Raw genomic sequence first — 26858 nt, forward strand, 5'->3', positions numbered from 1 at the left:
AGATACAGGATAAAAATAGATGTTCTTTATTCAGAATTCCCTTCAGTGTTTAACTGAGTGTTTTGCTTTGGGAGAAACTGAGTGTAAATTTACCATGGCAGACAGTTGAATGAATGACTCCCCTTTATAGCTGCTGTAGCAGTCAGTGACGCACTCTGGGTTCCATGGCCAATGAAGTGATAGTGTTACTGTCTAACAAGGTGAGATATTCTGCCTTTAAATCCCAACCCATTTACTAGAGATGCAGCCCTGCTGGTGGTATGTGATGCATAAATGTATATACACACATGCACACAAACACACATCAATTAGAGTTTACAGGAGACGTGGCACGGAAGTGCTCTGCAGAGTGAAGATGGTCTGAGCTGTGAATCACACACATCATTTACTGAAGCCTCTGAGGTGACAATGAGAGAGGGTGGGGTGAGTGGGGGGCATGGAACAGGCTATCTGTGTGTCTTTTGGTTTAGCTATCCTTGTGGGGATCAAGGATAGTAAAACAAGGAAAATTCGGACAAGTGGGAACATCTTGCCTGTCCCCACAAGGAAAAAGTCTATTTTAGGCTTGAGGGTTAGGTTTATGGTTACAATTAGGATTAGGGTTAGAATGATGGTTTGGGGTTAAGTTTAGGATTATGTTTATGGAAAATAGGATTTTGAATGATAATTAATTGTTTGGTCCATAGAAGGATTGTAATACAAACAAGTGTGTGAATGGGGAAGTGAATTAAGGGGCCATTTTGGGGTGTGAATCAGCAGTGGCAGTCACCGAAGGACACTCACACCAACACATATACACTCAGTGTACACGAACACATACACTCACACCAACACTCAGTGTACACTAACACATACACTCACACATATACACTCAGTGTACACGAACACATACACTCACACCAACACATATACACTCAGTGTACACTAACACATACACTCACACCTGCGCTGTGCAGATTTATTAGGGTGGCATCAGGACAAGCTGGTTAAATGTGTCACCCCTGACGCACGCTATGCCAAAATAGGGAAGGAGAGAGGTAGATAGTGAAAAAGAAAGATGGAAATGAGAGGGAGAGAGGTTGGTTTATTGGGCCTCCCTGTCAGCCTCACCGACAGTACTGGGCAATATTTACAACTCAGGGCAGATGGATTGAGAGAAGATAGGAGAGAGGGAGGTATATAAGGCAGGGTATGGATCCAGAGCAAAGCACCTGATTGAGACCTGCAGGGATCCACAGAGAAAGAGAGAAAGAAGAAAACGTAGCACAGAAACGGCATCCTCTACAGTTGGTTCTGACACAGTGTTGCCACCAGCTTCAAACACAACAACAGACAAATATAGCTGCAGACTCTGTGTTGCAGTACAGACGGCTGGGAAACAGCTACCGGCAGACAGACAGGAGTGCAGCACCTGTAGGACAGTACAGACAGTAGACAGTACTACAGACAGTTTGGAGGCAGTACAGACGGTCCAGTACAGACATGCAGTGTAAGCGTTTCCTTTTGTGTGTTCTGCTGCTTACCGCCGCCGGACCCCTCCTCACACACCCTGTCTCACACTCTAACGAGATGTCCTACACCGGAACAGGTGAGTGACACAAACATACAAGCACACACACGTTATATCATGTTGTATATATACATGTCATGTTAAGTCACGTTATGTCATGTTTTCGCATCTGTAGAGGAGGACCAGGTGGTGAGTCCAGAGGAACTGTCCCTTTCTGACCACACCTACAGATTCCACAGTGCACCTGGCCTTGGCAGTGAGTGACATTGAGTGTTTGTGTGTCAGTTTATACATCAAAATAGAGAACGGGTCTATGGTGTTAGCCTTGTGTGCGCAGCACGATGTGAGGGCGGGTCTGATGGTCTTCTCTAAATGTGTGAGTCCGTATATGAGAGCGAGACAGAGAATGTAAACATATACCTAACCAGGTCTGTTTCCACTGGTCTATGTACAGATCTAAGATCAGCAGTGTTCAGCCCAGACCAGGCCGTGAGAGAGGTGAGAGATCAGTCCATCCAAAACAACCTAGCAATCTCATTGAACACAGGCACCTTTCACAAACTAAGCATTCAGCAAAGTATCAAAGCTCTCCTCAACTCTTGTTCCTTTCACTTACTCTCTCTACTACTTAATTTCTTTCTCTCACTCTCTCTCAGGTGCTGTTGGAAACACCAGCTCTGAGCCCTCAACCTCATTTCCTGGGCAGCAGAAGAGAGTACAGAAAGAGAACCACCACCGAGTGCTTCTGGAAGTATTGTGTCTAGGAGTGACACACACACACACACACACGATACATAGTATGTTTTATTCTGTTGTGTTCAGGCACAGCTCAGGTGTACATAGTGAAATAGTGAATATGAGTAATAAACATGACTGTGTAGTGTTGTATGTACAATAATGAATAAAACAGTATGTTTGGAGATCAGCTTGTGTTGATTGTGCCTCAGTGACAAATCTCTTGAGAACTCAGTGTCAGGACTGTGTATGTGATTGTGTGTTGATAGACGACCAGATAGAGACCTAGAGACTGTTGGACTAAAAGCTACCTTTGAAGGAAGATTAGCTAGGAAAGGTTCCCAAAAAAAAGCCCAGAAAGTGAAGTCATTGTTGTCATACTTTCTATGTAGTCATATCAAGTTGTCACAAAAACTCCCTCAATTCAAAACAAATTGCTTTCTTTTGTATTCAGTTTTTTTCTTCTAAAATACATTGTTCTGTACTATACTTTTTTGTACAAAAAAACCCCCAGTACAAAACCTAGACAAACAGGATGCTTATAGAGAAGACACACACACCAAACATACAGAAGACGCCAACATCAAGCCTTTATAACATTTAATTCAATAGAGTGAGCCTGGCTGTGGTTGCAGCTTGTTAAGGTTAGGAAAAGGAGTACTAGGGGAACCTTTGGCATCGTAGAGACACAATAAACAACAATCACAAAATTATAAATTGAAAGGAGCAGACGCGGTGGAACGTCATGGCAACTGTTCATTCTCGGTCCAGGTTCACAACTGTGCCTTCTGGAGTCCCTGTTCTGGTCAATGGATCCAGGGAACAGCCCAGACGTTGTACTGCAGTTCAACACCCTGTCACTGTCTGTATCATACTGACGGTTTCTGTGTCCGTAACATCACCCCGTATCTCAGAGTGTGTGTCCATACACATGTCACTCCTAGACAACATATGGCCCTTCTGCTTGTCAGATCCATTTGCTCGCTAGACAAAAATGCAGAGTTAATTTGGAGTGGGAGTCGGCTTAGGGCTGTAACTGTCCATACAATCACTCTGCCAGTATCACCCAGAGTATGTGTCCATAACATGTGGTATCAGGCCATCCAGGTTCTAAACAGCCTGAAGAACAGACTCCCAAATTAATATACACAGGGTCTATAGTGAGAGAGGGGGAGGGACAGAGAGAGAAAGTACAAATTATCCATGGGAATCCAACAAAATCTGTCAGAAGTGATCCAATTGGGGTCCATAGACCAGCCAATAAGAATACCTGTCTCTCACCTGACAGAAAGTGCCGATCAGAATGCTCCATTCCTCTGTGCCCTCCGGCCCATTATAGCCTCTTATGCAGCTGTTCAGATCTGTGTATTAATCTGTGTCTGAAGATTCTAGGGCAGCCTTTCCCAAACTCAGTCCTGGGGACCCAAACATTTGTTTTTCAAAAATATTAGTTTTTTTGAAGTTCATCCAAGTGTTTCTTGCACAGAGATTTCAAGATCCTCTGTCCAACTTTCATCACTCACTCTCCTGTGGGATTTATCTATACTTATGCACAATCGCAAAATGTATTTATTTACAATTAAACTGAGTGGTTTGAGCCCCGAAAGCTGATTGGTTGAAAATCGTGGTATATCAGACAGCATACCATAGGTATGACAATTACTTTTTACTGTTCTAATTAAGTTGGTAAGGAGTATATAATAGCAATAAGGTACCTCAGGGGTGTGTGGTATATATACCAAGGCTAAGGGATGTGTCCTAACAACAGTCCTTAGCCGTGGTATATCGGCCATATACCACACCTCCTAAGGCTTTCTTGTTTAATCATAGCAGTCAAAAAAGGTTAAGTCAACATCCATTGATGGAAAATGATCAGGAGAGTTTAATAAGGGCAAATTATCTTGCGACATACAGTGGGGCAAAAAAGTATTTAGTCAGCCACCAATTGTGCAAGTTCTCCCACATAAAAAGATGAGAGGCCTGTAATTGTCATCATAGGTACACTTCAACTATGACAGACAAAATGAAAAACTAAATCAGGAAAATCACATTGTAGGATTTTTAATGAATTTATTTGCAAATTATGGTTGAAAAAAAGTATTTGGTCACCAACAAACAAGCAAGATTTCTGGCTCTCACAGACCTGTAACTTCTTCTTTAAGAGGCTCCTCTGTCCTCCACTCATTACCTGTATTAATGGCACCTGTTTGAAGTTGTTATCAGTATAAAAGACACCTGTCCACAACCTCAAACAGTCACACTCCAAACTCCACTATGGCCAAGACCAAAGAGCTGTTAAAGGACACCAGAAACAAAATTGTAGACCTGCACCAGGCTGGGAAGACTGAATCTGCAATATGTAAGCAGCTTGGTTTGAAGAAATCAACTGTGGGAGCAATTATTAGGAAATGGAAGACATACAAGACCACTGATAATCTCCCTCGATCTGGGGCTCCACGCAAGAACTCACCATGGGGGGTCAAAATGATCACAAGAACAGTGAGCAAAAATCCCAGAACCACACGGGGAGACCTAGTGAATGACCTGCAGAGAGCTGGGACCAAAGTAACAAAGCTTACCATCAGTAACACACTACGCCGCCAGGGACTCAAATCCTGCAGTGCCAGACGTGTCCCACTGCTTAAGCCAGTACATGTCCAGGCCCGTCTGAAGTTTGCTAGAGAGCATTAGGATGATCCAGAAGAAGATTGGGAAAATTTTACATGGTCAGATGAAACCAAAATATAACTTTTTGGTAAAAACTCAACTCGTCGTGTTTGGAGGACAAAGAATGCTGAGTTGCATCCAAAGAACACCATACCTACTGTGAAGCATGGGGGTGGAAACATCATGCTTTGGGGCTGTTTTTCTGCAAAGGGACCAGGACGACTGATCCGTGTAAAGGAAATAATGAATGGGGCCAATGTATCGCGAGCTTTTGAGTGAAAACCTCCTTCCATCAGCAAGGGCATTGAAGATGAAACGTGGCTCGGTCTTTCAGCATGACAATGATCCCAAACACACCGCCCGGGCAACGAAGGAGTGGCTTCGTAAGAAGCATTTCAAGGTCCTGGAGTGGCCTAGCCAGTCTCCAGATCTCAACCCCATATACTTTTTTTTGAGGGAGTTGGAAGTCCGTGTTGCCCAGCAACAGCCCCAAAACATCACTGCTCTAGAGGAGATCTGCATGGAGGAATGGGCCAAACTATCAGCAAGTGTGTGAAAACCTTGTGAAGACTTACAGAAAACGTTTGACCTCTGTCATTGCCAACAAAGGGTATATAACAAAGTATTGAGATAAACTTATGACCAAATACTTATTTTCCACCATATTTGCAAATAAATTCAGAAGAAAATCCTACAATGTGATTTTCTGGATTTTCTTTCTCATTTTGTTTGTCATAGTTGAAGTGTACCTATGATTAAAATTACAGGCCTCTCTCATCTTTTTAAGTGGGAGAACTTGCACAATTGGTGGCTGACTAAATACTTTTTTACCCCACTGTATATATATATATATTTTTGTTGTCATTATTGGCAATTGATCCGGGATCTGCGCTGCCCTACACCAAAACGAAACGCAGGCTAATTGTTTAAGGTCACCCACTCATCCAAAGAGTAATTCATAACACTGTTTAAAAACATGGATACAACACTCAACGAAGGACACGTATTAGAAACATTTTCAAATTTCCCTATGGCTCATTAGGACATTTTGCACAGAAAATCCGTCCCCATTTTTTGAGTTTAGCATTTTCTCCCTGGTGCCTAAAAGGCCTTTACTCCAAGAAAGAAGCAGACTTCACCAATGTCAACTAGATTGAAGCATTAATTTAATTCTATTGATTTATGACTTTCTGGTGAGCAAGGGTTTATTTAGTCATCTAGGGCAACATATGACAGAAGAGAAGCTGCATGTATCGAATTATTGACAAGTTGAATAATAAGGGTTTATTTAGTCATCTAGGGCAACATATGACAGAAGAGAAGCTGCATGTATCGAATTATTGACAAGTTGAATAATAAATAGCCTACTAAAGTGTTAAAAATTATAAGCAGAAACGTATCTAAATGAGGTAAAAATCCTGCATCCACGGTCAAAAAATCGTTATGCTATCTGACTGTAGCCTACAACCGCATTTTCTATATATGGGGGTAAGGCCGCTGCATGGTCAATCGGCGTCTGCATTGGCCTGCAGCGTTTACGGTGCTACTGCCTCTGCAGAAGTAAGAGCATTCATACTTCTTGTGCTTCAAGGCAGCGCAAAGCTGTTGTGAAGGAAGTTGTCAAGGAAATGAGTTTGTGCTTAAACAGGAAGTTCCGCCCGCCCGCACCTACCTACCGTCAACCAAACGAATCATGTCAACGTGGAGCCATATGAAGCCCTCCGCATTATAACATTTGGGAGTCGCTAAATTTGCAGGCCTCCGGTAGCACCGCAATTGCGTTGCAGATCAAGCATAAGTTGGCTGTAAGGGTCTGGGAGCAGTCTAACTTTATCACATATGGTCAGGCGGTGGGGATGGGTTATTAGCAAATGCGGGTGGGTGCGGCTGAACAGACACCTAACCTGGACACGATAGTGCGTCTGAGTCAACGAGGCAGCAGTGGTGAGCCAGGCCTACTTGAATTACCACACACTAAAGTCTCCTTTCAATTTAAGTTCCCACAACAACAATATTGATAATGGTGATCTAAAACAATATAAAAGGGGAAATGCAATTTGTTCTCCTAGAACATAAAAACTACTATTAAAATAGGAAAAGATGGAAATGTGGAAAATAAACAAAAGGGGATGGAAAACATCCCATTATCATGAGCAATAATACTTTAATAGCAATGATCAGTCAATGAAATGTTTAAAACAATTTCTTTGACACTTGACAATACAAATGTGTCCTGTAGTGGAGAATGCTTTGATGAATTAGGAAGAGGGAGTGACTCAGTCAGGCTCACAAATGGCAAATTGGAATCACAAAATAAGATATTTACATGAAATAGACATTTCACAGGGTACTATACATGTACTGTAGTAGAGAATGTTGATCAAATGAAAGTGAACCCACCAGTTTTGCTGCTCTCCGAGGTTGTTGGGCAGGCCCCCAGAGATGGGATTGACAAACTCAAAAGGGACTTTCTCCTGTGTGATCAAGCCAGCTATTGGCTGCAAGACTAACACACAGTGCCACACCTGCAGAGGCCAACATGTGGCGCTATTCACAGTCTCCCATTCATACTGACACAGAATACAGTGGACGTACACTTGTGTGATAAAAGTTAAATCTGTTTTTATTCAAGCAAGACAACATTGTAAAGCCACAGAGTAGAATTGCACTTGTTTCTAATATTTATACAGGGAGGGGTAGACTTGGGGAAGGCTTATTTGGCAGGGCTGGAGTTTATTTAGTAAGATGTAACATCTTCTAGAGCACTTCAGAAATGTAATGAATTGAACAAAATTCACTCAAGACCGTGAAGTTGATTCTATGCAATACACGTCGGTCTGAAGGACCGTATAGTTGCACCCCAGAAAATAGGCCCTTGGTTTTGGCACCCGATAAAAAGGTGGTGACACATACTGAACATGCTCCACACAGTTCCTCCTTCCCAAACATCCATGATGCTCTTCACTGCAGCAACAAAGTAACCATGACAACTAAAGGCATTTCAGTATGCAAAGAAAAATAATCTACACCGTTTCTCTTAAGATTAGTAACACTACACAGCAAATATATTTAAGGAACAAAAACATTTATTGGCATTAAATTAATAAAACAATTGAAAGGTTGTAGTTATTAGGATAATATAAAAGGATAGCAGGAGCCTGCAGAGAAGACCATTAGTGCCTAGATGTGTGTGGGGGCATGAATATGCAGACCATTGGAAAGCACTGCTGGTTCCGTATGTTGGTTTGATAAGGCTTGGCTGTCTTTTGGCTGTTTTTCTTAAGTTAAATGTTATCCCCCATCTTTGCCTGATATCTATTGTTTGGTGCTTTCACATGAATCACTACTTAAGGCACTACTTTTATATGACCAGTGTGGCACTGATGGCATTGGCAGTATCATTGTCAGTCACTTTGGGCAAGCAGACTAACAGAAAAGAAACAAGGCTTGTGCCAATCTTGGCAATTTCTCTGAACTCAAGCCCACATATTTAGAGTCACACACACAGTCCTGTTAGAGACAGGAACAAGGTTGAGATTAAATCTCAGCCATGCCCAGTTGTTTCTGTGGATATAATAATCCAAAAGTCGATGTCAATTAGTCATTTGGTGTTCTGATCTGATGACTGGTGTGTGTGTGTTTAAGGGGGTGGAGGGTGACTCCTTGGCACATCAGGTCAATATTACAGTAGAGACTAACAGGAAAGCACAGAGCAAATCACGCAGGGCCTTGTCTCACTCTGTCACACACAATCAAATCTATTATTATTAACAAAAAACAAATATAACTTGAGAAATTCAATGCAGTGTGCTTCACTCCTGGTGCTGGAGGGCCGCAGCCTGTTTTGACCTTTATATGTAGTTCAACCATCAGCAGGTACATTCAGAGGGTTGACTTTCTATCATGGAATGAATAAATGGTATCAGTTCTATACAATACATTTCTATCTGCAATGTATTCTAAATCTGACTGGATAGGCCCTCCAGGACCAGGAAGAAAGAACACTGCTGTGGAGAATGGGCTTTGAAGCTCAGTAGGCTAAACCCTGAGACCTCGTGTTTCAGACGTTCAGCTCTTTACTCGCTCCTCTCCATCATTTGCCCATTCCTCTTCCGCCTCCAACAACTGCTTCTTTACGATGACTGGCTCCAGACTGACATAGAAGGCAGAGGAGGAGTTAGGCACACAGACAATCACATGAAGGAAAGAGCCATAGACCTCACTCAACCCCCAGCCAAGCTAGTCATAAGCTTTGTTCCCAGTATTGTCCCTAACCACTAATGGTGCGCAGGTTAGCCTTTTGTTCACCCACCCGCAGATTCTAATTACCCATCCGCAACCGGCCGACTATGTGATAAAGTGAAAATCCCAGGCCCCACACCCAACCCGCAAATATATGCACTGTAGGCTACAGTCAGATGGTGAAAAACATTTTTTTACCAGGGGGGCACAGGATTTTTTGGGGCCTAATTTAGATACATTCCTGCTTATAACTTCCAACATTGGTAGGCTATTTGTTAGTCAACTTGTGTCAAATAAATAAAATATATATATATATATATATAGTCCTAGAAGACTAACATCGATAGAATTAAATTAATGCTTCAATCTAATTGACTTCAGTGAAGTTGTCATCATCTCTGCTTCTTTCATGGAGAAAATACATTTAGGGACCGGGGATAAAAAGGCAGTAACTCAAATATTTGTGCAAAAAGTCGAAGTCAGTTTGACCAGTTGTAAGGAAACAGAAAGCCGTGATAACAACCCAATGTTTCTGATACAATTTCAGTTTGGCTTTGATGCAAATTGTGTGTGTGAAATATCAGCTTTTAATATGCTGATGACTATAGCACCTCTACAGACATTCCCTAAATGCGAATTCACATGTTCTCAAAATGCTGAAAGAATGAAATCGTATTTCTCCACTGATACGTTCCCCAGCAAATAATGGTCGATCAAACAGAAGGAGGAACTAACAAAGACAACTAAAGGTGTTTAACCCTCCACATCAAGAAAACTGGAGCACTTAGCCAACCACTCTTAAATAGCACACCTTCCAACTAACGAGATGGCAACCAGCACAGGTGTAACACATACTGACTAACGAGGTGACACTAAAATCAGTGCAGCCTACACGCTCAAGTCCAACCTCAAAACATAAATGGAAAAAACCAAAACCAGTAACCACTCCTGTTCCCGAAGCAAAAAATGCAAAAAATGCTTAATTCTGCAAGAGTTAATATTAAAGGCTATGTGAGAGGTTATAGACCTAGTCAGTGTCCAGATTTCAGTTTCATTTAACCCATCTGAACAGTCAGATTGGTCTCATATACTATACATAGCATAGTAAACGTATATCCGGGACACTTAAATTAGTATGATACAGTATGTTACATTTGGTATGGAAACACAAGAAGGGTTAAGGCAAAAACGAAAGTAGTGTTATTGGTCGGGGTGGATGGGAGGGCGTATAACGCAAACGTCTAGCAACCCAAAGGTTGCATGTTCATCACAGACAACTTTAGCAACTACTCAATACTATGAACGTCCTACGTATCTGACAACATGTGTCAAGGTCAAAATAATAGAATACAGTACAAGAGCACAAGATTGGATAGTGCTAGAGTTTCTAAGGGTGGCTTCAGATTTAGGGAGAGCTGCTTTTGGTTTTTATGCTCCACAGATGCACAATGTTTTGCAGGGGATGCTCAGGCTTGGATGTCTGTTGCTCTTTATGGACGTTAAAAAAGTGGGGAATGCTCGAAGTGAAGATGGTTTTGTTTTTTATGATCATGTTTTGCAATTTAGTATTTTCTATTGGTGTGTTTGTATTGTGCAGGGCTCATTTGAAAAAGACTTGGTCTCAATGACACCCTGTTAAAATAAAAGGTTTATAAAAAAAATAAAACCTTTGACCTTAATTCTAACATTAACCCTAACCCCTAAAGCTAGCTAATGTTAGCACGATGGCTAAAATTAGCAACAACAAATTAATACATACCTTAAGAAACCTAACATATCATACTAAAAATGGAGTGTATCGGGTATACGTACAGAATAATATGAAATACTCTGAGATCATGTTGGAACAGTAGGCTAGGGTTCGCTTGACTTGCCATGGACCATTTGAAGTCCCCATCTTGTGACTGCCGAATTTGTTTAGCGCCTCACAATCATCTCACACAACATTCACTGCTGTCATCTTTTACCACTTAACTTAAATGTTTAGGAAAGATTTAGTCTTCTGGCCAGCCCCGCTCTCTACTTTCAACTCTCCATTTTACAGCTTCTCTCTTATTGAATTAAACGTCGATATTATCCTTACCTTTTCTGCCTGTTCCCAAAAGCATTTGGAGATTGGTGTGCAGGCTATTTGGCTCGTAACCCTACATTTTAGGCTCACACACTAATTAATGCCAGATTGAGGTTTTTCTTTCATCTATGTAGCCTAGAGATATACAATTGCGCAGGAATGCTAGCCTACATTCATGGATTTGATTAAGGTATTGTTTTCTCTTTATTGAACCTGCCCGCCACCCACCCACCCACCCACCCGCCCTTCTTCCACACAATATTTCATGACCCTAAATCCATGGGGACTGTAGGTTCTGAGTCAACCCGCACATCTCTACTACCCCACCATATGGTTCCACCCAGAGCTATACTCACTGATGATGATGACCAGGATGATGACTATAACAGCTATCAGGATGGCCCACATCTGGAGAGCACAGAACACACCTCAACATCTCAACATGCGGTTGTGTGTGTGTGCGCGTGTGTGTGTGTCAGAGAGAGTACTGCACCTTGCAGTTCTTCCACCAGAACTTCCTTTTGAGTTTGGCAGCGCTGGTCTCAAACTGGGAAGCTCCGGCCTGCAATGCGTCCGCCCTGTCGTCCAGCTCCGACAGCTTCGAGTCACGCTCCAACACCTTGTCCACATTCACACGCATGATATCCACCACCTACACACACATTTTTATGGGAAAAAGTCATTTATAGGAGTTTGTTTGTTTCTGCAGTAAACTCGGGTTGAGCTGAAATAAGAACATATGCGCCAATTTGGCCTTTCAGATTATAATAAACAACATGGACAGGGCAGGGGGACCGGATCCTGGATAAGCACCCCATTTCTGAGTTAAAAATAATAATAAATACAAGCCCAGAGTGTGTCCTAGACTGCATAAGAAATGCATGTCTTCCTGCACAACCATGCAGGTCCTGTCAGAGACAACAGCAATACTGTCTATATCCTCCACCGCGTGAGGACAGTAGTGCTGCAGTCTCAATGAGACGCAGTAGTGCTGCAGTCTCAATGAGACGCTCAGTATTGCATAATAAAGCCCACGTAGAAGGAGCACAACACATCGGCAGAAAAACAAACGTGCCACGCGCACACACTCTGCCCATAGCGCACATAGCCTAACCCATATGTTCCACAAACCCTGCCCCTCCTGCCAGATAGACCTTGAGAGGGGAGAGGCGGCAGCTTGTGCCAGCCCATGCAGTGGTTACATAACCATGGAGACAAAATGTATTACATAAGAGACAAGCAGCCTATCAGGAGGCTTCGGACACACAGGGGATAAGGTTTAGGGGGGGGCAGTAGTGGAACACACTACCAGTTATTATATAATCCTTGGCTAGGAGCAACTGTACATGAACAGGGAAGCCAAGAGCTTCAGCGAAAGGTGTGAGACTAAAAGAGCTGAGGGTTAGGGTGGAGTAAAGGGGTATGGTAGGCGTGTGAGGGACACGTGTGGGGCAGAGGGTTGATGGATGCTCTTCCCGAGTACAGCGGAGTTAGTAACTTCTACAGTCAACCAAATTAAACACACAAATCCCACCAGGCCTACTAGAAATGATCATTTAGAATGTTTAATGGAAATATTGCAATATTTCTAACCTATCCATTACTCTCACATCTACACAATGTGAGAGTATTAGGGACATAGGGAATAGGGAGGGATGAGTTTGGGACTGCGTGTGTGTGTGTGTGAGAGACTTTCATCCTGAGTGCAGTGTGGCCCTGACATCTAAACAGATACACAGGCTGTCTGCTGTTTAACAGAAACATTCTGGGGAAACTGAACAGAACCAGGTAAGTAGAAGGCTACAACTAGGAAATTAAGATGGGTCTGTGGCTGTGTCTTTTAAAAAACATTTATTTTATTTTTTTATTTCACCTTTATTTAACCAGGTAGGCTAGTTGAGAACAAGTTCTCATTTGCAACTGCGACCTGGCCAAGATAAAGCATAGCAGTGTGAACAGACAACACAGAGTTACACATGGAGTAAACAATTAACAAGTCAATAACACAGTAGAAGAAAAAGGGGAGTCTATATACATTGTGTGCAAAAGGCATGAGGAGGTAGGCGAATAATTACAATTTAGCAGATTAACACTGGAGCGATAAATGATCAGATGGTCATGTACAGGTAGAGATATTGGTGTGCAAAAGAGCAGAAAAGTAAATAATTAAAAACAGTATGGGGATGAGGTAGGTAAAAATGGGTGGGCTATTTACCGATAGACTATATACAGCTGCAGCGATCGGTTAGCTGCTCAGATAGCAGATGTTTAAAGTTGGTGAGGGAGATAAAAGTCTCCAACTTCAGCGATTTTTGCAATTTGTTCCAGTCACAGGCAGCAGAGAACTGGAACGAAAGGCGGCCAAATGAAGTGTTGGCTTTAGGGATGATCAGTGAGATACACCTGCTGGAGCGCGTGCTATGGATGGGTGTTGCCATCGTGACCAGTGAACTGAGATAAGGCGGAGCTTTACCTAGCATGGACTTGTAGATGACCTGGAGCCAGTGGGTCTGGCGACGAATATGTAGCGAGGGCCAGCCGACTAGAGCATACAAGTCACAGTGGTGGGTGGTATAAGGTGCTTTAGTGACAAAACGGATGGCACTGTGATAAACTGCATCCAGTTTGCTGAGTAGAGTGTTGGAAGCAATTTTGTAGAGGACATCGCCGAAGTCGAGGATCGGTAGGATAGTCAGTTTTACTAGGGTAAGTTTGGCAGCGTGAGTGAAGGAGGCTTTGTTGCGGAATAGAAAGCCGATTCTTGATTTGATTTTCGATTGGAGATGTTTGATATGAGTCTGGAAGGAGAGTTTACAGTCTAGCCAGACACCTATAGATGTCCACATATTCAAGGTCGGAACCATCCAGGGTGGTGATGCTGGTCAGGCGTGCGGGTGCAGGCATCGAACGGTTGAAAAGCATGCATTTGGTTTTACTAGCGTTTAAGAGCAGTTGGAGGCCACGGAAGGAGTGTTGTATGGCATTGAAGCTCGTTTGGAGGTTAGATAGCACAGTGTCCAAGGACGGGCCGGAAGTATATAGAATGGTGTCGTCTGCATAGAGGTGGATCAGGGAATCGCCCGCAGCAAGAGCAACATCATTGATATATACAGAGAAAAGAGTCGGCCCGAGGATTGAACCCTGTGGCACCCCCATAGAGACTGCCAGAGGACCGGACAGCATTCCCTCCGATTTGACACACTGAACTCTGTCTGCAAAGTAATTGGTGAACCAGGCAAGGCAGTCATCCGAAAAACCGAGGCTACTGAGTCTGCCGATAAGAATATGGTGATTGACAGAGTCGAAAGCCTTGGCAAGGTTGATGAAGACGGCTGCACAGTACTGTCTTTTATCGATGGCGGTTATGATATCGTTTAGTACCTTGAGCGTGGCTGAGGTGCACCCGTGACCGGCTCGGAAACCAGATTGCACAGCGGAGAAGGTACGGTGGGATTCGAGATGGTCAGTGACCTGTTTGTTGACTTGGCTTTCGAAGACCTTAGATAGGCAGGGCAGGATGTATATAGGTCTGTAACAGTTTGGTTCCAGGGTGTCTCCCCCTTTGAAGAGGGGGATGACTGCGGCAGCTTTCAATCCTTGGGGATCTCAGACGATATGAAAGAGAGGTTGAACAGGCTGGTAATAGGGGTTGCGACAATGGCGGCGGAAAGTTTCAGAAATAGAGGGTCCAGATTGTCAAACCCAGCTGATTTGTACGGGTCCAGGTTTTGCAGCTCTTTCAGAACATCTGCTATCTGGATTTGGGTAAAGGAGAACCTGGAGAGGCTTGGGCGAGTAGCTGCGGGGGGGGTGGAGCTGTTGGCCGAGGTTGGAGTAGCCAGGCGGAAGGCATGGCCAGCCGTTGAGAAATGCTTGTTGAAGTTTTCGATAATCATGGATTTATCGGTGGTGACCGTGTTACCTAGCCTCAGTGCAGTGGGCAGCTGGGAGGAGGTGCGCTTGTTCTCCATGGACTTCAGTGTCCCAGAACGTTTTGGAGTTGGAGCTACAGGATGCAAATTTCTGCCTGAAGAAGCTGGCCTTAGCTTTCCTGACTGCGTGCATTGGTTCCTGACTTCCCTGAACAGTTGCATATTGCGGGGACTATTCGATGCTATTGCAGTCCGCCACAGGATGTTTTTGTGCTGTTCGAGGGCAGTCAGGTCTGGAGTGAACCAAGGGCTATATCTGTTCTTAGTTCTGCATTTTTTGAACGGAGCATGCTTATCTAAAATGGTGAGGAAGTTACTTTTAATTCTCATATTGCCGTTTTGATAGGCGTGAATTAAGTTTTCATAATGTGAATGTTCTGAAAAAATTAAATACAAAAAAATTGAGTACAGGATGTCATACTCATTTAATCTTCTAGTATGAATTCTCTGCACACTGAAGGAGGAAGATCATATTTTCAGACCTACAGGTGTTTGACAACAGCTGATAATCCATGAAAGCAGTTCTTGCTGTAGGTGTTGGGAGTTGTGTATGCTGAGTATGTTTAGAGTGAAGGGTGTATGTGTGCGAGTGGGGTCGTACCTCATCCACTTGGGCCTGTGTCTGTTGTAGGCGGCGGTTGCCTGGTGCGGAGCCTTCGGTAGCAGGAGCCGACCTGGGGAAAGGGCAACAGAGGGTTTAGATACACCCACTCTAGTCTCCAGATATGCAGGATTACCCATTTCATTTTGCACCCTTCCATGACCTCATTGCACTCAAACGCAACAGGTGTGGGGGTGATCAGTCCCTATCCAAATGCAGGGGTAGTAAATACATCTCTGCAATGGGACAAGGGCACCACTTTCCACGCATTCATGTTCATTCCTTCACATCAAAGTGATATCTGAAGGGCACACCTAGATGACCCATGTGAAAAGGCTTCCATATAGCCTTATGACCATTTCTCTAGCCCAACTGTACCGTTACTTCACCCAAGCACATGATTAATATGACGGTGTTATGACATGTCCATATGAAAACACAGGAGACCTTTTCTAAAGCAGCGCTCTGCTGACACCTGCTGGAGAAATGGTAGTAGGCTTACTGCCTCACTGGAGTTATTCCATTAATACAGCTCAGAGAGGTCCTAGCTTCCCTTAGGGGGACAGAAAGGGTAGTGTGTGTGTGTGTTACTGATTCAGCACACAGACAGTAGGCTAGAGTACAGTGGTGGTAGCCCAGACAGATAAATGGCCCCGCTCCCTCTCTCCCCAAACACAAACGCACGGCAAGAATTCCACACCCTCTTCCTAAAACCTCTCAGGAGAGCAGGCGCTGAAGCTACCCACTCAGCCACTTATGGCGCTAGTCCGGTTAATTCCTGTATCTCAGTCATCCAGACACTGTACCATCCTGGTGGACAGATAGTCAGCGACCACATTATTTCCTACCGCAATAGGTCCAGATTTATTGACTACCGTATGTTACGATACGGTGGTGTGTGTGGGGGAATACATGATAGTGTGGAATATATATACTAATGGATGGGGGACATAGCGTAACTTTACGGGGTGTGAGTGAGTATGTAATGATAGCGGAGCTTGGGTGGCTGGTAGTGGTAGCATGATACAGGGAGGTGTGGTCTCAACTTTCTGCTCTCAGTTCGTCATTCAACACTCCCCCACTGCAGCCTGCTCCACTGCACCCAATACAGCAGAACCATTCGGTCTCCTACACTTCACTTACAAACAGTCTGTTCCATATTGCCATACTTCTCCCACAATACAGCCTGTTTTGACTACAGGTAGCAAGCTGCACCGCTCCCTCTGTGTGTAGACATCCTTCAAGGTATTAATCACATAGATTAATTAATGAGAACGTTTTCATCCAACTAATCTAATCTACTAATCCACCAATCTAGCCCTTTCAGATCAGTAATAACTGAATGTAGGGAAAGTAGGAGAGAAGTTGGGATCATCTATTCAGTATTAGAGGACTTTTTAAGAGGTGAAAATCACATTACATGGCCACCGAGCTAGACACCGCAGTCGAGGCACCGGGCATTTCCGTCCGTGCACTGTATCAGCGGAACATTCTCCGATGAGGATACAGATAGCGAAGGTCACAAAGCAGGCTTCCTATTATTCTCCCACATAGTTCCGCTCGCTCATGATCCAATAGAGTTTACTGAAGTTTACAATGAGCGCAGAGACATTCAACTGAAAGGACTAAAATAGGTCATTCCAGGAATCATTGAAATGGCATAGTACATGCCAATTTAGGCATCTGCATTATAGTATTAGCCCCTATTCGATGAACCTTGAATATGCATAAACCATAACACCCAAGCTAATGTGAGTTACAAATGGAATGTTGGCATCTTCACTGCCTGGAGCAATAAAACACTTTGGTTGGCCACATTATCTTCATACAACCTCAAAAGTGTTTGCTGGCCTCCCGAGTGGCGCAGTGGTTAAGGGCGCTGTACTGCAGCGCCAGCAGAGTCCCTGGGTTCGTGCCCAGGCTCTGTCGTAACCGGCCGCGACCGGGAGGTCCGTGGGGCGACGCACAATTGGCCTAGCGTCGTCTGGGTTAGGGAGGGCTTGGTCGGTAGGGTTGTCCTTGTCTCATCGCGCACCAGCGACTCCTGTGGCGGGCTGGGCGCAGTGTGCGCTAACCAAGGTGGCCAGGTGCACGGTGTTTCCTCTGGCGCATTGGTGCGGCTGGCTTCCGGGTTGGATGCACGCTGTGTTAAGAAGCAATGCGGCTTGGTTGGGTTGTGTATCGGAGGACGCATGAATTTCAACCTTCATCTCTCCCGAGCCCGTACGGGAGTTGTAGCGATGAGACAAGATAGTAGCTACTACAACAATTGGATACCACAAAATTGGGGAGAAAAAGGGGTAAAAATTAAAATTAAAATAAAAAGTGTTTGCTAACATTGGCTAGCTTGCGACAGAAGAATTTAAAAAATGATTGGACAAACTGATGACATTACGTATGCATCTGGCTATCCACATTCATCCTAGGGTTAAAATATAGGCTATGTACCTAGCTATGTATATTCATGGCTTGTCTAGCAAGAAAGAAAGCCCGGCCATTGATTCAAAATATCACTTAAGTTGAGGGGAATGTAAGGCTTGATGTCAACTTGCCATTCATCTGCTTTTAAAGCTTAATGAATTGTCAAAATACGCTTGGTACTTACCAAAGAATGGAGTGTCCCTGAGCAACTATCGCCTTCGCGTCCAGTATGTACTTCCAGAAAAGAAGCTACATGCAACCGAAATAACACCTTGTCTGGAAAGAATCTATACTGAACAAAAATAAACGCAACAATTTCAAATAACTTACAGTTCAAATAAAGACATCAATCAATTGAAATAAATAAATCAGGTCCTAATCTATAGATTTCACATGACTGGGAATACAGATATGCATCTGTTGGTCACAGACACCTTTAAAAAAAAGTGGGGGCATGGATCAGGAAACCAGACAGTACCTGTTGTGATCACCATTTGCCTCATGCAGCACAAGATCTCCTCCACAGAGTTGATATGGCTGTTGATTGTGGCCGGTTGTCCCACTCCTCTTCAATGGCTGTGCAAAGTTGCTGGATATGGGCGGGAACTGAAACAAGCTGTCGTACAAGTCGATCCAGAGCATCCCAAACATGCTCAATGAGTGACATGTCTGGTGAGTATGCAGGCCATGGAACCACTGGGACATTATCAGCTTCCAGTAATTGTGTACAGATCATTGCAACATGAGGCCGTACATTATCATGCCGAAATATGAGATGATCGCGGCAGATGCATGGCACGACAATGGGCCTCAGGTGCTTGTCACGGTACCTCTGCACATTCAAATTGCCATTGATAAAATGCAACTATGTTCATTGTCGCTTGTAGCTTATGCCTGCCCATACCATAACCCCACCACCACGGGGCATTCTATTCACAACGGAGACATCAGCAAACCGCCTGCCCACACAATGCCATACACATGGTCTGGGGTTGAGGCCGGTTGGACGTACTGCCCTAAAACAATGTTGAGAAATGAACATCCAATACTCTGGCAACAGCTCTGGTGGACATTCCTGCAGTCAGCATGCCAATTGTGCGCTCCCTCAAAACTTGAGACATCTGTGGTATTGTGTTGTGTGACACAACTGCACATTTTAGAGTGGCCCTTTATGGTCCCTATCACAAGGTGCACCTGTGTAATGATCATGCTGTTTACTCAGCTTCTTGATATGCCACACCTGTCAGGTGTATGTATTATCTGGCAAAGGAGAAATGCTCACCAACAGGGAGGTAAACAAATTTGTGCACAAAATTTGAGAGAAATAAGCTATCTGTGGGTATGGAAGATTTTTGGGGTTTTATTTCAGCTCATGAAACCACAACTTCACATTTTTGTTCAGTGTAACTGGCGACCGGGGTCTTCCTGCAGGCACCTGGCCCGCCACAAGAAGTCACTAGAGCACGATGAGCCAGGAAAGCCCCAGCGGCCAAATCCTCCCCTAACCCAGACAATACTGGGCCAATTGTGCACCGTGCTATGGGACTCCCGGCCACGGCCGGTTGTGGCACAGCCCGTTAATGAACCCGGGTCTGTAGTAACACCTCTAGTACTACAATGCAGCGCCTAGGACCGCTGCGCAACTCGGGAGGCCCACTAATATTGCATTTTAATGAGGGATTTTATTACGAGGTGCATTTGGCGCATGTGCACTTGGTCCAAAACAATACTTAGATTCTTTCCAGACAAAGCATTTTTTTCCGGTTTCACGTAACTTTTCATTTAGACCTTTTTGGAAAGTAACGTTATATACCAGCCTCAGTATTGACGATAGTTGCTAAGCACAACTCCATTGTTTGGTAAGTACTGAACATATCTTGACATTATTACACTTGACAAGCTGGTGCATGGCAAGCTGAATGGCTGCTTTCTGGGCTTATAGGAGAATCGCCATTAGGCAAGGCAAACCCTTGGTGATTTCTGGTACATCAAAATTAATAAAATCACAGCAAGTTTTGGGACTCATTCAGCAGTTGACCTGATTAAGTACAATACCATTGGAAATTAATGTTGAAAGTTCAATTTATATTCCTAAAACTTGCGGTCACTGCTTGCTGTTGACAAGACATTGATAAATAGCCCAATGTCAAAACACAGTTTTAAAGTGTCCAAATCTATAACCAATATGCTAAAAGTTTGTGATATTGAAAACCTAAAATGTACTATCGAGACATACACGTGCAACAATAGTACTCATAAATCAAATCTGATTTATCAAATTTGATATTATTTTTTAAATGAGCACCTCAAACTTAAGGAACTTAAACTGCGCAGTGTTTCCACAAGTACATCAAGTAGCCAGCCAGGCGTGGGGTCCCTATTTCCTAGTATCTATAATTATGTGTTCCCCTAGAAGACTAAATAAACCCTTGCTCACCAGATGTCATAAATCGATAGAATGAATGCTTCAATCTAGTTGACATTGGTAAAGTTCTGTCATCTTTCGCGGAGCAAAAACTTTTAGGGACCGGGGAGAAAATGGAATAAAAACTAAACAAAGATTTTCTGTGCATAATGTCCAAATGACATCAGGTTGACCGGTTGTAAGGAAATAGAAAACTGAAAACAACCAAACCTGTTTCTGATAAGATTTCAGTTCGGCTTGGATGCACATTTTATATGCTTGAAATACGAACAGTTTTTATGACGATGATAAAGATAGATACAGTCCGTAGAGGTGCTAACTGAGCATTCACATTCTCTCAAGATCAGGGCATAAAATTAACTTGTGGCAGGTAGATAAAAAACACTAATTTTTATCTACCAGACACTCAGATTTTTTTTAACCAGCAAAAACATTGTCCTCTGCTAAAATTACACCAACAAAACAAACAGATGAGCTTGCTTTGTAGTGTTACTAAAACAAATGTATTACTAGTAAGAACTAATACTAGTGTGGTATATTGTTAAATACATTTTTTTATGGAATTAGTCTTAACCAAAATATCACAGATGCGAAATTTTCACCTGCCCCTTTAAGGGCGGGAAGTTACCGTGATAACAACTCCAGTCACATTTGTGCCTGTGAGATTGAGTCTGACTAGTAGAAGCGTTGTCTTCTCTTTCCTAGCAGTTGAAACTCAATCATGATTATTGTCAGGTAAGCCTACTATGCAGTTAACATTTAATTGAGGTTTTTGGGGAAAGTTTGTCTACCCACAAGAAGGTTATCATTAGCGTCGCTAACTGGCTACATACATATTTTAAGGAGAGCACCATAGTACCGGTGTGCAAGAACACCAATGTAACCTGTCTAAATGACTATCACCCTGTAGCACTCACATATGTACCCATGAAATGCAGGTCATGGCTCACAACACCATGATCACAGACACCCTGAACCCACACCAATTTGCATACCGCCTCAACAGATCCACTGATGATGCAATGTTTATTGCACTCCATACTGCCCTTTCCCACGTGGACAAAGGGAACACCTACGTGAGAATGCTGTTCATTGACGACAGATCAGAGTTCAACACCATAGTGCCCTCCAAGCTCATCAATAAGCTAAGTACCCTGGGACTGAACAGCTTCCTCTGCAACTGGATCCTGGACTTACTGATGGGACGCCCCCAGGTGGTGAGGGTAGGCAACAACACATCTGCCACTCTGACCCTCAACACAAGGGCCCTTCAGGGGTGCGTACGCTTTTTTATTTAACCAGGCAAGTCAGGGCTTCAGGCTTGTTAACTTCTTAGGGCTATGCCCCTTTTTCTAAATTTTCGCCTGAATGACGTACCCAAAGTAAACTGCCTGTAGCTCAGGCCCTGAAGCCAGGATATGCATAGAATTGGTACCATTGGAAAGTTACCATTTCTACAAATGTCAAAGTGTTAAAAATAATGTAGGAGAACATAACACAATAGATATGGTAGGAGAAAATCCAATGAAAAACCAACCGGATTTGTTTTTTGAGTGACCATGCTTTTACAATGGCAAGTATAAGTGCATACTCAATTCTAGCTCCCAGGATGCAACTCCTATGGCTTCCACAGGGTGTCAGCAGTCTATGTTCAACGTTTCAGGCTTGTAACTTCCAAAATAATAAGAAATCAGTTTTAGTACAAGGACACAGTCTTGAAAATTCGTGCTTGCGCGCGCCATAAAGATAAGACGCACCTGCTAAAAATCGGTTTCCTATTGAACATACTTCTTTCCGTAAGAAATATTATTAGTTTGATTACATTTTAGGGTATATGAGGAGTAAATAGAAATGTATTTTGACTTGTTGAAACAAAGTTCAGGAGTAGATTTTCAGGTTCCTTTCTCTGCATGTTGAACGAGTGGATTACTCAAATCGATGGCACCAACGATATAAAAATGGCTTTTATCAAAAAACAACACTACGTGTTATAGCTGGGACCCTTTGGATGATAAATCAGAGGAAGATTTTCAAAAAGTAAGTGAATATTTAAATTGCTATTTGTGAATTTATTAAACCTGTGCCGGTGGAGAAATATTTTGATGTGGGGCGCCGACCTCAATCACATGGCATGCTTTCGCTGTAATAGCTACTGTAAATCAGACAGTGCAGTTAGATTAACAAGAATTTTAGCTTTCAACCAATATAAGACACTTGTACGTACCTAAATGTTTAATATCCATAATTGTTTTTATTATTTAATTGAATTGCACACCCTCCAGTTTCACCTAGGGACGCTGAGCCAATTGTGCGCCGCCCTATGGGACTCCCAATCCCATCCGGATGTGATGCTGCCTGGATTCGAACCAGGGACTGTTGTGACGTCTCTTGCACTGAGATGCAGTGTCTTAGACAGCTGCGCCACTCAGGAGTACTTAGTCCCCTCCTGTACTCCCTGTTCACCCACGACTGCATGGCCGTGCTCAACTCCACCAACACCATCATTAAGTTTGCAGACAACGTGACGGTGGTAGACCTGACCACCGACGATGAGACAGCCTATATGGGGGTCAGAGACCTGGCAGTGTGGTGCCAGGACAACCACCTCTCCCTCAACATCATCAAGACAAAGGAGCTGAACGTGGACTACAGGAAACGGTAGGCCAAGCACGCCCCTTTACACTTTACACAGCGAGGCTGAAGTGCGTGCAACCCAGTACATCACTAGGGCCGAGCTCTCACCCAGGACCTCTTACCAGGCAGTGTCAAGAGAAATGCCATAAAAATTGTCAAAGGCTCCAGCCACCCAAGTCCGGGCAAGCGGTACCAAGGCACCAAGTCTGGAACCAACAAGACCCAGAACAGCTTCTACCCCCAAGCCATAAGACTACTACATAGTTCAATATTTAACCAAATAGCTACCCAGACTATCTGCATTGACCTTTTTGCACACTGACTCATCACATACGCTGCTGCTACTGTTTACTATCTGTAACTCGTCTCACTCGTATTCGTATCCGTTTTATCACACTTGATACTCGTAATGAGATTTACTCGGGATCGGAAAACCCAGAAGTGCACTTTAAAATGCAGGTAGAACCTATACCTCAAAATGTACATTACTGCGCTATCACCCAGAGCATATTGGTAGGTTCCTTCACACAGATTGTGCAAAGGGAAACAACCCTGACAGATGAAAATGCACATGATTTACTTACTTATTCCTATTCAATGATAAACAAAATAGGCTAATAAACATCCTAATGCATGGCTGGCTACGACTGCCTGCATTTATTCCAGACAGATTGACCTCCAAGCATTTCGTATTATTCTGTATGTAAATCCGAGACACTCCTTTTAGTATGATGATGTGTTACACTTTGCATGGTATGTATTAATTTGTGGATGTCCATCACCCATTTCATATAGGTTTTCAAATGACAATTCAAATTACATGTTACAAATTTGCAAAGTGTCTAAAAAGTAGTAAGTAGTTGAAAAGTTGCTAATTAACTCAAATGTTAAAGTTGTCCATGATGAGATGTAAAGGTTGCGAGACGTTCGCGTTATCCATAAGTAACATATTATACTCATTTGAGTAATGATCCCAGAGTTACTTTACCTTAAGTCTATGAAACCAGGCTGAGTATATTGTTTCACTGTTACTGAATAAGGATGGATATCTACTCTCATATGGGGATTTTCTTGATAAGTTTAGAATTCCAATAACCCCGAAAGAATATGCAATTGTTTTTGATGCGATTCCAAGGGGGGTTGTATCTCTTTTAAATTCCCCTGTGGTTGATGTAAGTAACATAGATTTACATTAAAATATATTGGTAATATTAACATCAAAGATAAATTTAGTAATAAACAGAAATATTGTTTGTGATACTACAATTCCCTCAGCAAGATTATTTTGGTCAAATATCTATGGTGATATACAAATGGGGGAAAGCATGGAAAAATTGCTAACAAATATTGTATCAGTAACAAAGTAAAGGAAGTTTCATTTAAATTGTTAAATAAAATGTATCCTGTGAAACATGTTTTGGAAAGATTCAAGCTGAATATAACTGATTCTGTGGAATGGAGAAGGAGACCATTTTGCATTTGTTTTTTTGCCTGTATTTATAGTAGAATGTTTTGGATTGACATGCAGAATTTTGTAACAAAAAAAATAGGACCGGTTGTACTATTTAATGGTTTTGATATGATTTATTTCTGAAATTCTGACATAGATAAATATGTAGTACATTTAATTCAACTGCTAATAATACTAGGTAAATTTAATATTCACAAATGCAAAAGGTCTAATTCAAAACCTAACTTTTTTCACTTTATAAGTTTAAACAATATGGCACCACTTTAATTAAAATGAAAAACAAAAAGGCAATTAAAACGTGTATTATTAAATGAATATTATGTGTTTGTTTAGGATTCCTGGCATTGTAAATAGTTTGTTTGTGTGCTTTTTTGCATGTGACTATTGCTCTTTTGTCTGTTGATATGTTAATAATTTTTAAAATATTGTTTCACTTTCGAGAAGAGCAAAACTTTTATCCAGACACTTATGCCACAACCTTAGTTTATCGTAATTGTACAATCTACATTTGTCATTTTATTCTGTAATTTTCTGTCTCTAGGTAAACATGCCTGGTCGAGAATATATAATAGTAGTAAGCAAGCATGGGCTTGGATCATGAGAACGATAGCAATGGAATAATTATATGTCCAGACAAAGTAGCCTCCTTAAACAACGCCAAGTAGACAGACAAAAACAACCATATGGCCCACCTCCCAACACCGAAATATGCAACAGATACTTTCCAACCTAGAGCTGCGCGGTCTAAACTAGGAGCGGCCACAACAAACGAACGTTCTCATTTAACCAACACTGTTAAGTACAACGCATATTGTACTGTTGTAGTACAACAACAAAATCTTATGGTTGTAATATTGTAGAGAACAAGTTAATGAGTCGTATGTGATTCATAATGACATAGGCTAAAGGACACTAGGTTGAGACATTCATTTAGTAGCCCCCTCTTGGGTTTACCCATATTTCACTACATTCTAGAGCAGTGTCAGTGAGTGATCGCCCTAGCGAACTAAACATTTAGCAAACATTTAAAACAAATATATAACCATAGCTAGGTAACGTTAGCGTCAGACCCTGGGTACGGTTAATTTAGCGAGCTAAATAATAAATTAGCTAGTTTACAAAAACAAAATTGACGCAGCTAGCTAACGAAGTTACTGGGCCAGCATTAGCACGCTAATGTCAGCTAGCTATATACGGCTAGTTTGAGCAAGCACTTGTTGCATGAAAGTTAGCTGCTAACAAGTGAGACCTTCACACACCCAACCCCAGAGAAGTTGGGCGTTGTTGACTCTATTTTTTTTAAACAATAAATACACGTATGCGAAACACCGACCAAGTTTTTGAAAGTTCGTGTAGTTGATCAAGTGACCTAAAGTTATTATAAACCTGAGAAGAGAAAATACTTACATGTTTTTATTGGATAGCTAGCTAGCGGCCAGAGATCGAAAGCACCGGAAATCTTGAACGTGTAGCTAGTATGAGGCGGTGTCAATCTGTACCAGTCTACTTCTTCTGTGTAATTTAAAGTGACAGTATGTATAATAAATGGCGCACCTCAAATTCATTGCGTCATTCCAAAATATAGCAATGAATAGCAATTGGACAAATTTAAACTAACAAAACAAGCATCTGATTAAATTCATCTGAATTTGAAATACACATTTCCAGAGTGTTTCAAGAAAAGGCTACCCCTCCCTCGGGAATTTGTGTGAAGCTAGCCACAATAAGGATGAGCCACAGTGGATTTTGCTTTTCGCCTTCAAAATGAAATCCCCAATTGAAAGTAATTTAAACGGATACAAATAGTGGAATCATGGTATTTGGATTAGTTAATGCTAAACAAGCTCGAAACGTTGTTATATAAATACAACAAAAGGCAATAATTTGTTAATATTGCACTGTGGATCTATTCATCTTTAGAATTGCCTTGGGGGCATACTTATATACACTGTGTTCAGCCTAACCTATGGATGTTGCACCCATGAAATGAGGTTTCAGCCTACTCATTGACACTCACAGAACACAATTGTGTAGAGGTCCCACAAATATTAGCATCTTAGCTCTTATTGGGGAACTTTATCTGTGGGAAATCAGCTCACTGTATTTATTTTTATTTATTTAACTAGGCAAGTCAGTTAAAAACAAATTC

The 26858-nt window shown here is 42.4% G+C and overlaps 2 protein-coding genes across 2 annotated transcripts; one reads left to right on the forward strand and one right to left on the reverse strand.

Moving 5' to 3' along the window:
* The first annotated feature begins 1143 nt into the window (after positions 1 to 1143).
* On the forward strand, positions 1144 to 2435 carry LOC112254518 (prepro-urotensin II-beta). The gene is made up of 4 exons (XM_024427183.1): positions 1144 to 1588; positions 1686 to 1766; positions 1965 to 2008; positions 2167 to 2435. The coding sequence occupies exons 1-4, from the start codon at positions 1483 to 1485 to the stop codon at positions 2272 to 2274; spliced, it is 339 nt and encodes a 112-aa protein (XP_024282951.1). The 5' UTR covers positions 1144 to 1482; the 3' UTR covers positions 2275 to 2435.
* A 5082-nt stretch (positions 2436 to 7517) lies between these two features.
* Positions 7518 to 26271, reverse strand: vamp3 (vesicle-associated membrane protein 3 (cellubrevin)). The gene is made up of 5 exons (XM_024427184.2): positions 26117 to 26271; positions 15759 to 15831; positions 11719 to 11877; positions 11582 to 11633; positions 7518 to 9065 (listed from the first exon to the last, which is right to left on the reverse strand). Coding segments are annotated over exons 1-5 (306 nt in total). The 5' UTR covers positions 26119 to 26271; the 3' UTR covers positions 7518 to 9045.
* Between the last annotated feature and the right edge of the window lie 587 nt (positions 26272 to 26858).

The sequence above is a fragment of the Oncorhynchus tshawytscha genome, linkage group LG07 (assembly GCF_018296145.1).
Source record: "Oncorhynchus tshawytscha isolate Ot180627B linkage group LG07, Otsh_v2.0, whole genome shotgun sequence".
Taxonomy (NCBI): Eukaryota; Metazoa; Chordata; class Actinopteri; order Salmoniformes; family Salmonidae; genus Oncorhynchus; species Oncorhynchus tshawytscha.